The sequence below is a fragment of the Mobula hypostoma genome, chromosome 10, assembly GCF_963921235.1.
Source record: "Mobula hypostoma chromosome 10, sMobHyp1.1, whole genome shotgun sequence".
NCBI classification, from domain to species: Eukaryota; Metazoa; Chordata; class Chondrichthyes; order Myliobatiformes; family Myliobatidae; genus Mobula; species Mobula hypostoma.
Genome location: NC_086106.1, coordinates 31,071,961 through 31,085,455, shown reverse-complemented (window position 1 = coordinate 31,085,455; position 13,495 = coordinate 31,071,961). Strand labels below are relative to the sequence as shown.

The 13,495-nt window shown below is 47.3% G+C and overlaps 1 protein-coding gene across 1 annotated transcript; it reads left to right on the top strand.

Annotated features, from left to right (window-relative positions):
* On the top strand, nt 1-11,964 carry LOC134352808 (zinc finger protein 239-like). The gene is made up of 2 exons (XM_063060296.1): nt 1-62; nt 9,892-11,964. Exon 2 carries the CDS (start codon nt 11,027-11,029, stop codon nt 11,738-11,740), a length of 714 nt encoding a protein of 237 aa, XP_062916366.1. The 5' UTR covers nt 1-62; nt 9,892-11,026; the 3' UTR covers nt 11,741-11,964.
* Nucleotides 11,965-13,495: the final 1,531 nt, after the last annotated feature.

The window sequence follows — 13,495 nt, the reverse complement described above, 5'->3', positions numbered from 1 at the left end:
CAGGAGATGCCAAAATCGCGCATGCGCTCAATGGACAAACGGCGCTGCAGCTTCGGGAGCAGGTAGGAGTTGCTGCGCGGTTTTCATTAGCCCGGCGTCCGCAGCCTGACTGAGGGACAAATGCTGCGGGCGATGGACACACCATGGCTCTGGATCCCGGGACGGCCCCGCTGATTTCCCCCTCTTAGCCCCACGATTCACACCCGGTCCGGTGAATTTTGCGACGATCGGCGGTGCGGACGCCATGTTGCGGCGCATGCGCATGGCGGGCCGGTGAGGGACAGAGGCTGGGTTCGGCGTTGGTGACAATGTCTCTGTGTAGAGGCGGCAATGGTTCCACTCAGTCCGCAGGCAGCCCAGTAATCTCCCAGACACAGCCGAGCCTCAGCTGTCTGAATCCCGGGATCGGGAACGGAACAGAATCAGAATGACATATCACCGGCATATGTCAGGAAATGTGTTGTCTTTGCGGCAGAAGTACAATGCAATATATAATTATAAAAAACAACGAATTGTAGTTAACATGTGTAACAGAAATTAAATATGTTGTGCAAAACAAGAGTAATGAGGTAGGATTCATGGGTTCAATGTCGATTCAGAGTCATATTACAGACGGGAAGAAACTGTTCCTGAATCATTGAGTTTGGCTCCTGTACCTCCTTCCTGATGGTAGCAATGTGAAAAGGGCGAGGCCTGGGCGATGGGGATCCTTAATGATAGATGCTGCCTTGTTCAGGCATCGATCCTCAAAGAGATACTGAATGCTACAGAGGCGAGTGTCCATGATGGAGCTGACTGAGTTCACGATATCTGCAGCTTCTTTCAATCTTGTACATTAACTTCCTCTCCCCTACCCCCCACCCCGATACTAGACGGTGATGCAGCCAGTTAGAATTATTTCCACTGTACATCTGTGGAAATTTGCGAGTATATATGGTGAGAAACAAAATCTCCTCAAACTCCCTGTGAAATATAGCCGCTGTTTTTCCTTCTTTGTAGCTGCATCGATATATTGACCCAGGTTAGATCCTCAGAGATGATGACACCCAGGATCTTGAAGCTGCTCGCTCTTTCCACTTCTGATCCCTCTCAGAGGATTGGTGTGTGTTTCCTCATCTTACCCGTTTTGAAGTCCACAATCAGCTCTTTGGTCTTCTTGATGTTCAGTGCAGGGTTATTGCTGCTGTAATCTTAAATTTGCCGGACCAAATAACCACACCACGCACAATTCTTTACTTCTACCTTTCACCAGTTTATTCGTTGAAACTCAGCCGGCGAGAAAGACTTGGAGCTGATCATCAGGGAGACAGAGTATCTCTCATTCTCTGGCAGCTCGTAACCAGCTTTCTGTCTAACACTCAGAAACATGACAATTTATAGAACTATCGAAACAAAGAATCACTTCGTTGAACAGATATTCCTGCCAAGTCAGTTTGAGCAAAACTTAATTACTTCGATAAGAGAGTTCACTAAATCAAGGTTTAATTATTAAAAGTAAATGTTTGGTCCAGACTTTATCAATTACTGTCCTCTGCTAGGTAAAGAAGGGAACTTAGGTTAGTGATGTGAAACCAAGAGACGTGATCTGTGAACTTAGCCATCGTCTCATTCCCAAAGGGGCAGCTGTGAGCTGTTAATCTAAGCAAGCTGAAGGCAAATTTTTCAGCTAAGGACAGGCTCTGCACACTTTCACAGAATAGAGCGCGCACGCGCACACACACACACACACACACACACACACACAGGCTGGCACTTAACTTCAATCCGCTATTTACAAGGATGAGAGAATCATTTCTTATGTCCCCAATTCCCTTAAAATTTCATCATTCCCTCCTTTTTATCATTACATGATAACTTTTCAGAACAGATTGTGGCTTCTATGACATGATACAAAGCATGGCCAAAGGCACCGTAGGATACAGATAATAATCAAAATTAATGCAATCAGGCTTCCGAAATGCACAAGCGTCCCCCAGAAGTCCCCAAATATGTTGAAGGGCCAGGGCCATCCCCCTGCCTTACTGGCCCCAAAATTGTGTAGCTTACCACCATCATCTCGAATTTTCTGGCAACACACGTCAAAGTTGCTGGTGAACGCAGCAGGCCAGGCAGCATCTCTAGGAAGAGGTACAGTCGACGTTTTGGGGGGTCCTGACGAAGGGTCTCGGCCCGAAACATCGACTGTACCTCTTCCTAGAGATGCTGCCTGGCCTGCTGCGTTCACCAGCAACTTTGATGTGTGTTGCTTGAATTTCCAGCATCTGCAGATTTCCTCGTGTTTGTGTTGTCGTGATATTGGTTAACTTTGTGTCAGCAGTGCAGTGCGATACATGATCTGGGTCTGGGATCGCTCAAAAATTTTTCCCATATAAATTAATGGTAATTGCTTCTTCGCTTCACGCCATTTCGGCACGAAAGGTTTCATAGGAATGCTCTACCTTAGCGGGGGAAATACGGGACAAGGGCGGTCCCATATAGGACAAGGGCGGTCCCATATGGGACAAACCGATCTAGCCCAGTATACGAGATGTCCCGGCAAATATGGGACAGCTGGCAACCCTATGTTCAAGTTCAACAGTGCGTGACAGGGAATGAGGAAAGGTGCAGCTGACTCATACCATTTCCTCGCGGCCCGGTAGCACATGCTTTGCGGCCTGGTGGTTGGGGACCGCTGCCATAGGTATCCTGGAATCATGGCCAGATAGGCTGTGCCTTCTTTTCCTTCCACCTCTCCGATCAACGAGACCGGATACTCCAATCCTTCAAAAGGAGCACAGTACCGAGTGTCTTCGGCAGAGCTCCTGGTGGGGTCATAGCAGACGGTTACGTGGGGGTCCGATGTGGGGAGTGGTGGGGGTCCGATGTGGGGTCCATACTTAATCCCCACCACTGAGGAACTGCAAACTGAGGATACTGCCTGCAGCCACGCAAGTCTATGGTGATACCCTCATCAGTGCAAAATTATCTCTACTCCCAGTTGGCAAAGCAAATCCCTCCCGGCCAGGTTACAGCCCAGGCTGGTAGTTAACGTAAAGGAGATGTCACAGGAGCATCCTTCATGTTCCACTGACAATGGTTGTGTGCGTGAGTAAGAGTCTTCACGTTCTTCGAATCCAGATAAGGCGATGGTAGTGCCAGACAGCTGGAACCCTTTGTCCTTTACTATTTCCTGATCGAGAGTTGAGATGGTTGCCCCCGTATCAATCATGAATGGAATTGGGATTCCAGCCACTTGTAGGGTGACATGTGGTTCCTGATGAGAGGACGTGCTTGTCACCAGGAGATTTCTGCCCTGAGGTCAAGCGAATGGATTATTGGCCTTAAAGGGCGCCCTTGGGGGCCCGGGCGCAGGGGAATCCTGTCAGGTTTCCAGGGGCAATTCAGTCTCCAATGGCCATGCCTTCCGCAATTATAACAGGCCCCCATCGGCGGTCCGTGTCGGGGACCATTTCGTATTGAATCCCTCTGTCTTGCCCCTGTCCCCCAAGGTGTAATACCTGGGTCTCCTCCTCTTGGGGGTCTTCTAGGTGCTTCTAATACCATATTATGGCTTCCTGGTGGGTCAGTATCGGGGTCAGGATACGGCCAATCGGGGAAGCGCCGGTCAGGGTCTTCGGGCTCTTGCCTTCCATTTAGGGAGTCCCGTTTCCGCCCACCAATCGGCGCCTCGGGCGTTGGACGTATTCGGTTTTTACCTGTGGTCTAGGTCGAGGCTTAAGGCCAATTTATATTTCTGCGTCGAATCTACGCCTTAGGTATGGCGTAGCCTGACGCGCACCTCCCCAAAAGTGTAACTACGCGTCTCAGCGACGCAGACCGCAACAACTGTGATTGGTCCACTTGGTAGCATCGCTTGGAGACAATGAACCAAATCGTTAAATCTACCTGCCGACATAGGAAAATATTTGAAATGCATTTCTGGTTGCTTCTTGTCTCTCAGTGGCCGGACAAGCACAGAAAATTCACCCTCCTTCTGCCTCGATCCATTCAATGCTCGTACACACCATCTCCTCCCACGTCTTCCCTCCTTTCTGCATCGCAGTAACTTCAATAAAAGTAACTCTTGTTCAACATTTATTAGCTCCAACTGCAACATGATGCGCTCAGTTTCAGTCGCCACTGCTTGAAGTACACGAAGAAACTCAACACAGTGGCATAGAAGCCCCACTAACTAGCGTTTTGGTGGTGAATTGCAGAGCGACGCGGACACACCAGTGCACAAGTATAAATGCTCACAAGGGCGTAGGCCACTTGCGTCAGCTACGGCATCGGCTACAGGCTAGAGCCGACGCAGAAGCATAAATCAGCCTTAAGGGTCACTCTGGCCGTTCCAGTAGTACAGCGCCGCTCGTCTCATCTGAGGCGGGAAGTTCTGGGACCAATTCATGTTATTTGTCTGGATCATGTCAGCGATACCAGGGGGAATACATTGCAAGACCATAGTGTTAAACAAAGGTGAATCTCGTCCTTGATTAAAGGCTGAGTTCCCCGCGAATGTCCCATAGCAAGCAACGAACCGCTCCCAGTAATCACCCCCCAACTCTCCTGGCTTTGGCCTGCACTCTAACACCTTAGTGATGTTCACGGGTTGTTGTAGGTCTGGTTCTAATGACTGGGTCAAGTGGTTCGTCTGTGCTTCTTGGTCATTAGGAAATCGCTGCTCTAGTTCCCTGTGGCTTCGGATCGGCCCCCTGTTAGCATCCTCACCCATCTGATCCTGCCACTTTGTGGTCTCTTCAGGTGACAGCATCATGCACCATAGTCCAAACAGGTCCTGGGGAGTGGCATTATACATCTGGATAGTACTTCGAACATACTGAGCAAATTGGGCTGGTTTCTCCTTACGGTCCTGGGCCTGATTCATTATCATTACCATCTGCTGGGGTTTCCAGGGGACGTATATTCCAATTGTTGGTGGTTGGTTGTCCCCCGCACCTGCTCGGGGATTGGGCAGCTGCCCAATAGGACACTGCTGTTGGGGACTCAGTTGGTTCCTCCAAGCCTATCACAAGGGTCAGACTGCCCCTCTCCAGAATCTCCTGCCAGGACCCCCTCCGGGTTTGCCTTCTGGGATTCAACTTTACTGGCTCTGCCACATTCGATCCTTCAGGGGCCTGGTATGGTGATGGGGGTGGTGCGGTTGGTTGTGGCACTTCTATGGGGGAAAGGGGTAAGGGGGGTGGTGGCAGTCGAGGGTAACATCCCCACTCCTCATCCCTATCAGTATCTTCTGCATCATCAGAAAGAGTCAGTATACCAGACATAGGCTCGGGATCCCGATCAGTTTTCCCACAACAGTGTCGTTCTGATCGTTCTTTTCTGTTCATATCAGCCTTTGCCTGTTTTCTCTGTTGTTCCTGTTCCCTTTTTCTCCTACCGTCTTCCCACTCGCACTCTGCCTTTAAAGTTTCCCAACTCTTGGGAGCGCGGTCACCCGTACATAACTCTATTCCTCTATCACATGCATTTTCCACCAACTGGCCAGTAAGGTACCATTCCATTTAGTATTGGCTTTATCTTTCCGGACTTTGATTAATAATTTCCACTTTTTACCGCAGTTCTTTTTTCAAATCAAATTCACTGCTTGTTCACAAGGGGTTATATCACAAGTTCCCCCCGGGGGCCATACACCGTTTTCCAATCACTTGGTTAGTGCAGCACTTAACATCCAAAGATCCTTTTCCTTATCCAGTATTTGCTCTCACGTACTCTGGAGGGGGGTCCCCTTCCCTCCCTTATCCTGAACTTGTCCCATTTTAATCCTTATCCTCAAATTTCAACTGGCCATATTTTTGCTGCGGAGATGAGAAATTTACCGGGCTGCCAGTCTTGTATCCTTATCATCAGATTTCAACTGGCCATATTTTGAGGCACGCGCAACCCTTTACCTAATTCGTCAGGCAGCAGCGACCACTTCTCCTGACCAGGTCTCGAATCCCATTCCAAGCGTAATACAGAATAGCCACTGTCACCGGCAGCAACCTCGCAGAAACAACTGCTAGCCTTATTCTCCGTTAATACTTCTCAAAAACACTTCTCCTGGTCCGGGTGGTCCTGTCAAGGTACAGGTTTCGATGGGCGAGGGGCAGAAAGCCTGGCCAGAGGTAAAACACCTCGGGGTGCCCTACCACTCGGTTGTATTCGATTCAAACCCTCGGTCACTTACTCAGCCCAGAGAAACGTTCCCTATGTTGGGATCCGAGTCACTGCACCAAATGTAAACTTAAATTTGCCAGACCAAATAACCACACCACGCACTTATTCTTTAACTGCTCACCAGTTTATTCGTTTACACTCAGCCGGCGAGAAAGACTCAGAGCCGATCATCAGGGAGACAGAATATCTCTCTCTCTCTCCCTCTGGCGGCTCGTAACCAGCTTTCTGTCTAACACTCAGAAACATGACAATTTATAAAACTGGTGAAACAAAGAATCACTTAGTTGAACAGATATTTCTGCCAAGCAGTTCGAGCGAAACTTAATTACTTAGATAAGAGAGTTGACTAAATCAAGGTTTAATTATTAAAAATAAATGCTCTGTCTAGACTTTATCAGTTACTCTCCTCCGCTAGATAAAGAAGGAAACTTAGGTCAGTGATGTGAAACCATGAGGCATGATCTGTGAACTTAACCGTTGTCTCGTTCCCATAGGGACAGCTGTGAGCCATTAATCTAAACAAGCTGAAGGCAGATTTTTCAGCCAAGGACAGACTGTGCATATTTTCACAGAACAGAGCACACGCACACAAGCTGGCACTTAACGTTAACCCACTATTTACAAGAAACAGAGAATCATTTCTTATTTCCAAGTTCCCTGAAAATTTCATCACTGCAACACCACTCAACCAGCTGGTATATCTCACTCCTGTACGCCCTCGCGGTGCCATCTGAAATCTGCCGGTGATAGTTGTGTCATCATCAAATTTATAAATGGCAATTGAGCTGTTCCTAGCCTCACCGTCACGGGTGTAGAGAGAGAAAAACAGTTGGCTGAGCACACGTCCTTGGGGTGTTGATTGTCAGTGAGTTGGAGATGTTTTTCCGGATCCGGAGGTGTTGATTGTCAGTGAGTTGGAGATGTTATTCCGGATCCGGAGGCATTGAGATCTTCCAGTTAGGAAGTCGAGGGTCCAGTTGCAGACAGGGGTCCAGAGGCCCAGGTTCCGGAGTTTTCTGGTCAGAAGTGTGGTTCCGGAGTTTTCCCATCAGAAGTGTGGGAATAATTGTTTTAAATGCTGAGCTGTAGTCAGCATCGTGACGTAGGTATTTGTATTGTCCAGGTGACCCAAGGCTGTGTGAAGAGCCAATGAGATCACATCTGCCGTAGACCTATTGTGGTGGTAGGCAGATGGCAGTGAGTCCAGGAACTTGCTGAGACAGGAGTAAATCTGAGCCATAATCAGCCACTCAGAGTGCCTCATCACCGTAGAAGTGGGTGCTACTGGGTGATAGTGAGGCTGCACACCCTGCTCTTCTTGGCCACTGCTGTGATTATTGCCCTTTGGAAGCAGGTGGAAAATTCGGACTGTAGCAGCGAGAGATTGGAAACGTCTTTGAACAGCTGAGAGGTTGATTGGCTGGCACAGGTTTTCAGAGCCATACCAGGTACTCCATCGGGGCCTCTCGCCGTATGAGGGTTCACCCGTTTGAAATGCGCTCTGATGTTGGCCTCCAAGACAGAGGTCACGGGGTCACCGAGGCCTGCAGGGATCCTCATTGCTGTAGTTGTGTTCTCCCTTTCAAAGTGTGTACAAAAGGCATTGAACTTATCTGGGAGGGAAGCATCACTGTTAGAGCTGATGTACATACACTTCCACCTCCAACCTCATTTGGAATTGTGGCTCTGCTCTTCAGATAGCCCTCCATAAGTCATATCTGCTCGTCTTGTATAGTCCTGGGTTACCAGATTTCAATGCCACAGATCTGGCCCTCAGCATCACCTCCTGGTTCACCCATGGCTTTTTATTCTGGTGTGTACAGTGTGTTCTTGTAGGCACACACTCGTCCACACAGGTTTTAATGAAGTCAGTGACAGCTGTGGTGTACTCACTCAGACTTGCAGATGAATCCCTGAATAAGTCCAGTCCACCGACTCAAAGCGGTCGTGTACACGCTCCTGTGCCACGACTTGGTCCTCACTACTAGTGCTGCAGTCTTCAGTCTTCAGTCTCTGTCTGTAGTCAGGGAGTAGCAGTACAGCCAGGTGATCAGACTTTTCAAACTGTGGTCGTGTGATAGCGTGGTAAACACTCCCGATGGTCGTTTAACAATGGTCCAGTGAGCTGGTTGTTCTGTCAGTGATACATTAGTAATAGTTATTTCGAGACGTGTTTAAGCTGGCTTGGTTAAGATAGGCGAGAATGATGGGGAAGGCATCAGGATGTGCTGTTTCATGCCAGGAGCTTGTTTGACACTGGCCTGAGGTGGCCTGTACGCTGCTGCCAAAATGATGGCTGGAAACTCCTGTGGCAGAGCAGATGGAGGGTACTTGATCACTAGATGTTGGAGGTTAGGTTAGCAGGACTGGGAGAGCACCACCATGACTGCACATCCCAAAGAGCTGATCATAAAGTACACTCCACCTCTGCTGCCTTTGAAAGACTCAGCAGTCCTATCTTGGCAGTGAATTGTGAAGCCATCGAGCTGTATCGCTGTGTCTGGAATGTAAAATAAAAACGCCAACAGTTTTTAATGTACCTCCAGAATAGCAATCTTGCTCTGTTATCTTTGATTTTACTTACCAGATACTGTACGTCAACCAGCAGGATAGTCTGTATTGGTAGGCAAAAGCTACACTTCCTTAAACGAGCTTTCAGACCAGAGTGACCTCCTCTCTTCCACTGTCTTAAAGGGGAACCACACCAGTGACAACAGTTGATGCTTTTTAATCACATTAAAACGATGTTCCTAACTGTATGGTCCATAGATGAAGCTGTGGTTTTCAGCTGTAGCGTCTAAAATGGGCATATATGACTTTCATTGGAGCTCCTACACGAGTCACCTTCTTGATGGTGCCCCAGAATCTCCAGGGCACCTTCTTGGTAAATAATGTGCTTAATTGAGACTGGGTCTTAAGACAAGGTGGTATTTCTCCGTTACAGTCAATTAAAATATCAGTTAGTGCTGAATACAATAGAAAACAAAACCCTTGCATTTACTTTGTTTCTTCAGCAAATCACCAATTTTCTACCTCTCCTGGTTCTGGATCTTTCTACCCGCGAGAACATGTTTAGTCCCATTCTCTCTGGGAACAGACTGATATCAGACACCTTTGTCTGGGGTAACCAGTGGCCTGTAGCACTCACACTGGTGAGGGAGGGGGGTTTGAGTACTTGGAAAGTCTCCAGAGCAGCTAAGTGATATCATGTGCTCTTTGTAGCTCTGTAGGACATGCCCAGAACCTGAAATAATACTGACTGGGAGAGAGAAACTGAGCCAAGTCACAGATTGATGACGGGCAGAAATGTCCATTCTGATACAGACAGAAAGACAGAGAACTTACTTATAACCATATAACAATTACAGCACGGAAACAGGCCATCTCAGCCCTTCTAGTCCGTGCCAAAATCATACTCTCACCTAGTCCCACCGACCTGCACTCAGCCCATAACCCTCCATTCCTTTCCTGTCCATATATCTATCCAATTTAACTTTAAATGACAACATCGAACCTGCCTCAACCACTTCTGCTGGAAGCTCGTTCCACACAGCTACCACTCTCTGTCGGTCCAGATTCCTGGTCAGTGCCTAGTGCCCAGTTAGACAATGAGGTCTTGTTCTTCTAACTTCGGTTGAAGCTCGCTGTAACAGTGTAATGTTCGAGCTCACATTGAGAGTGAAATGAGTTGATTTGTCCTTCACTCATTGATGTGTTTTGTAAATCTTTTTACAGATTAGAAACAGAAAAGAATCTCTGGGAATCTTGAAAACAAAAACACCTCAGTTCTGCTGTCTTTGTCAGCTCACCAGCATTTGAAAACAATCAATCTCTGAATGTAGAGGAGGAGATGTTTGAGAAGACAGCACAGCAGTCACAGCAAGGAGAATCCGAACACGTGTTCAGTGTCGGGGTGAGATTTGGGTGAACCCACCTGGAGATAAAGCTTCTAATTGTCTTCAGATTATCAAAGGAATGACCGGATATTCCCTTTGTAGCACCAATAGATCAGTTGTCAATCCTTGGAGATGAAGATGTATCTCATCCCAGCTGGACCTGTATTTTGTGTCTGAAAGGAAACATTCTGTTTTAACTCAGTGAAATTCACTGGAACCGGGGTGCTGAGAACACACCAGCGTTTGTTCACCAGAGATCAGTTCTTCAACTGCAATGATTTTACACGGGATTCACTATGACTAACATCTGACTTGGTGAATTGTAAGACAATTGATAGCAGGGAGATATCATTCACCTGCTCTCAGTGTGGGCATGAATTATCTCACTCAGACAACCTGCAGATATACCAGTGAGTTCACACCGGGGAGAGGCCAATGATCTGCTCTTTGGGAGACGATATACTCAGTCATCCAACCTGAAGATACATCAGCAAGTTCACACTATAGTGAGGCGGTTCACCTGTTCTGCGGGAAGCAATTGATTCTGTCATCCAAACTGAAGATTTCAGACTGGGGTGTCGGAGTTTGGATTTCAGTTCAGACACGGTCTGTAAGGAGTTTGTACGTCTTTGCCGTGACCACATGGTTTTCCTCCGGGTGCTCTAGTTTCCTCTCACAGTCCAAGGACATATCGGATAATAGGTTAATTGGTCATTGTAAATTGTCCTCTGACAGAGCTGGGTTAACAGGTGGATTGCTGGATGGAGCAGCTGATTGGGCTGAAGAGGCCTGTTCCATGCTGTATCTCCAAATAAAATCCAGTAAAATCCACACCAGTGAGAGGCCATTCACCTGCTTCCTGTGGGAAGAGATACGCTCACTCAGCCCATTCGCAGAGACATCAGTGAGTTCACAAGGGAGAGAGACTGTTCTACCATTTTGTGTGTGGAGAGGGATTCTCTAATTCATCCCACATGATGAGACACCAGCGAGTTCACACTGGGGAGACACCGTTCACCTGCTCTGAATGTGGGAAGGGATTTAATCGGCCCTCTAAGCTACTAGCACACCAGCGTGTTCACACCAGGGAGAAGCCGTTCACCTGCTCTGAATGTGGGAAGGGATTTACTGAGTCATCTAACTTACTGGTACACCAACGCGTTCACACTGGGGAGAGACCGTTCACTTGCTCTGAATGTGGGAAGGGATTTACTCAGTCTTCTAACCTGCTGACACACCAGCATGTTCACAGTGGGGAAAGACCGTTCGTTTGCACTGAGTGTGGGAAGGGATTTACTCGGTCGACGATGCTTCTGGTACACCAGCGAATTCACACTGGGGAGAGACCGTTCACCTGCTCTGAATGTGGGAAGGGATTCACTCGATCAACTCATTTGATGAGACACCAGCGAGTTCACACTGGGGAGAGGCCATTCACCTGCTCTGAATGTGGGAAGGGATTTACCCGGTCATCCCACCTACAGATACATCAGCGAGTTCACACTGGAGAGAGGCCGTTCACCTGTTCAGAATGTGGGAAGGGATTTACTCTTTCATCTCACCTTCTGGCCCACCAGCGAATTCACACTGGGGAGAGACCGTTCACCTGCTCTGAATGTGGGAAGGGATTCACTCAGTCATCCCACCTTGTAAAGCACTACCGAGTTCACACTCGGGAAAGTGTTTAAATAAGCGGCCTGCTGGATATTTAACCCTCACAGTTTCTGAATCCAGAGACACGTTCAAAAGTGACTGTTGGTTTCAGACTGTAATTATTGCTGCTGTCTTCAAACTAAGTCTGCACGGTGTGATTGGGATGGGAAGTGTTTCTTCTGCTGATGTTCATATTTAATGGGAATGGAGTTTAATTTTCCGGATCTGTGACAAATAAATGACTTCTATTTTAAACACTGTCTCAGGTACTTAGTTGATCTACAACACACCCAGAGTACGGTTAGGACCCAGCAGTCAAGATTATCACTGCCACTGTTTCTTGTTCCGCGAATGTCCTTTCAAATCCATCCCTGCTTTTCACTTCCCACTCTCCCCGTGGTGATGGGTTCCAAATAGTCACCACTCTGTGGGTGAAAAGGTTTCCCTAGAATTTCCCGACTGACTTTCTGCAGATTGAAGACAAGCTCACTTCAGTTACGTCTGACATGTTCTTCATCCCTCAAACCTCTGGGCTGAGAAAGGGTGGCATTGTTTGTTAACCTCCCTATTCCCTGCTCTTTTCAACATCGTACACAATGAACTCTGCAGATGCTGGAAATCCAGAGTAATACTCACACAGTGCAGGAGGAACACAGCTGGTCAAGCAGGAAAGTAGAAAGAGTGGGAATTAAGGGGGAATTTCTGGTTTGCTACCGGAGACTAGTGTTCTGCAGGAGTTGGTGTTGGGTCCTTGTCTATTCACATTACATGTTAATAACTTGGATGACGGAATTGAAGGCTTTGTGGCCAAGTTTTCCGTTGATGTGAAGATAGATGCAGGACTGGGTAGTTTTTCAGAAGGATTTAGACACATTAGGAGAATGGGCAAAGAAGTGGCCGATCAGAGTCTGGTTTATTATCAGCAGCATGTGATGTGAAATTTGTTAGCAGCAGCAGTTCAATGCAAAAAATAATAATAATAAATACAATAAAATAATAATAAATAAACAAGGAAATCAATTATGTATATTGAATAGATTTTTTAAAAACGTGCAAAAACAGAAATACTGTATTTTTTTTAAAACGTGTGGTAGTGTCCAAAGATTCAATGTCCACTTAGGAATCGGATGACAGACGGGAAGAAGCTGTTACTGAATCATTGAGCGTGTGCCTTCAGGCTTCTGTACCTCCTACCTGATGGTAACAGTGAGAAAAGGGCATGCCCTGGGTGCTGGAGGTCCTTAATAATGGATGCTGCCTTTCTTAGACACTGCTCCCTGAAGGTGTCCTGGGTACTTTGTAAGCCAGCACCCAAGATGGAGCTGACTAGATTTACAACCTTCTGCAGCTACTTTCAGTTCTGTTCAGTAGCCCCTCCATACCAGACAGTGATGCAGCCTGTCAGAATGTTCTCCACGGTACAACTATAGAAGTTTTTGAGTGTATTTGTTGAATACGAAATCTCTTCAACCTAATAAAGTATAGTCACTGTCTTGCCTTTCTTTATAACTACATCAATATGTTGGGACCAGGTTAGATCTGCAGAGATCTTGACACCCAGGAAGTTGAAGCTGATCACTCTCTCCACTTCTGATCCCTCTATGAGGATTAATATGTGTTCCTTCATCTTACCCTTCCTGGAGTCCACAATCATCTCTTTCATCTTACTATCGTTGAGTGCCAGGTTGTTTCTGCAGCACCACTCCACTAGTTGGCATACCTCACTCCTGTACACCCTCTCATCACCACCTGAGATTCTACCAACAATGGTTGTATCATCAGCAAATTTA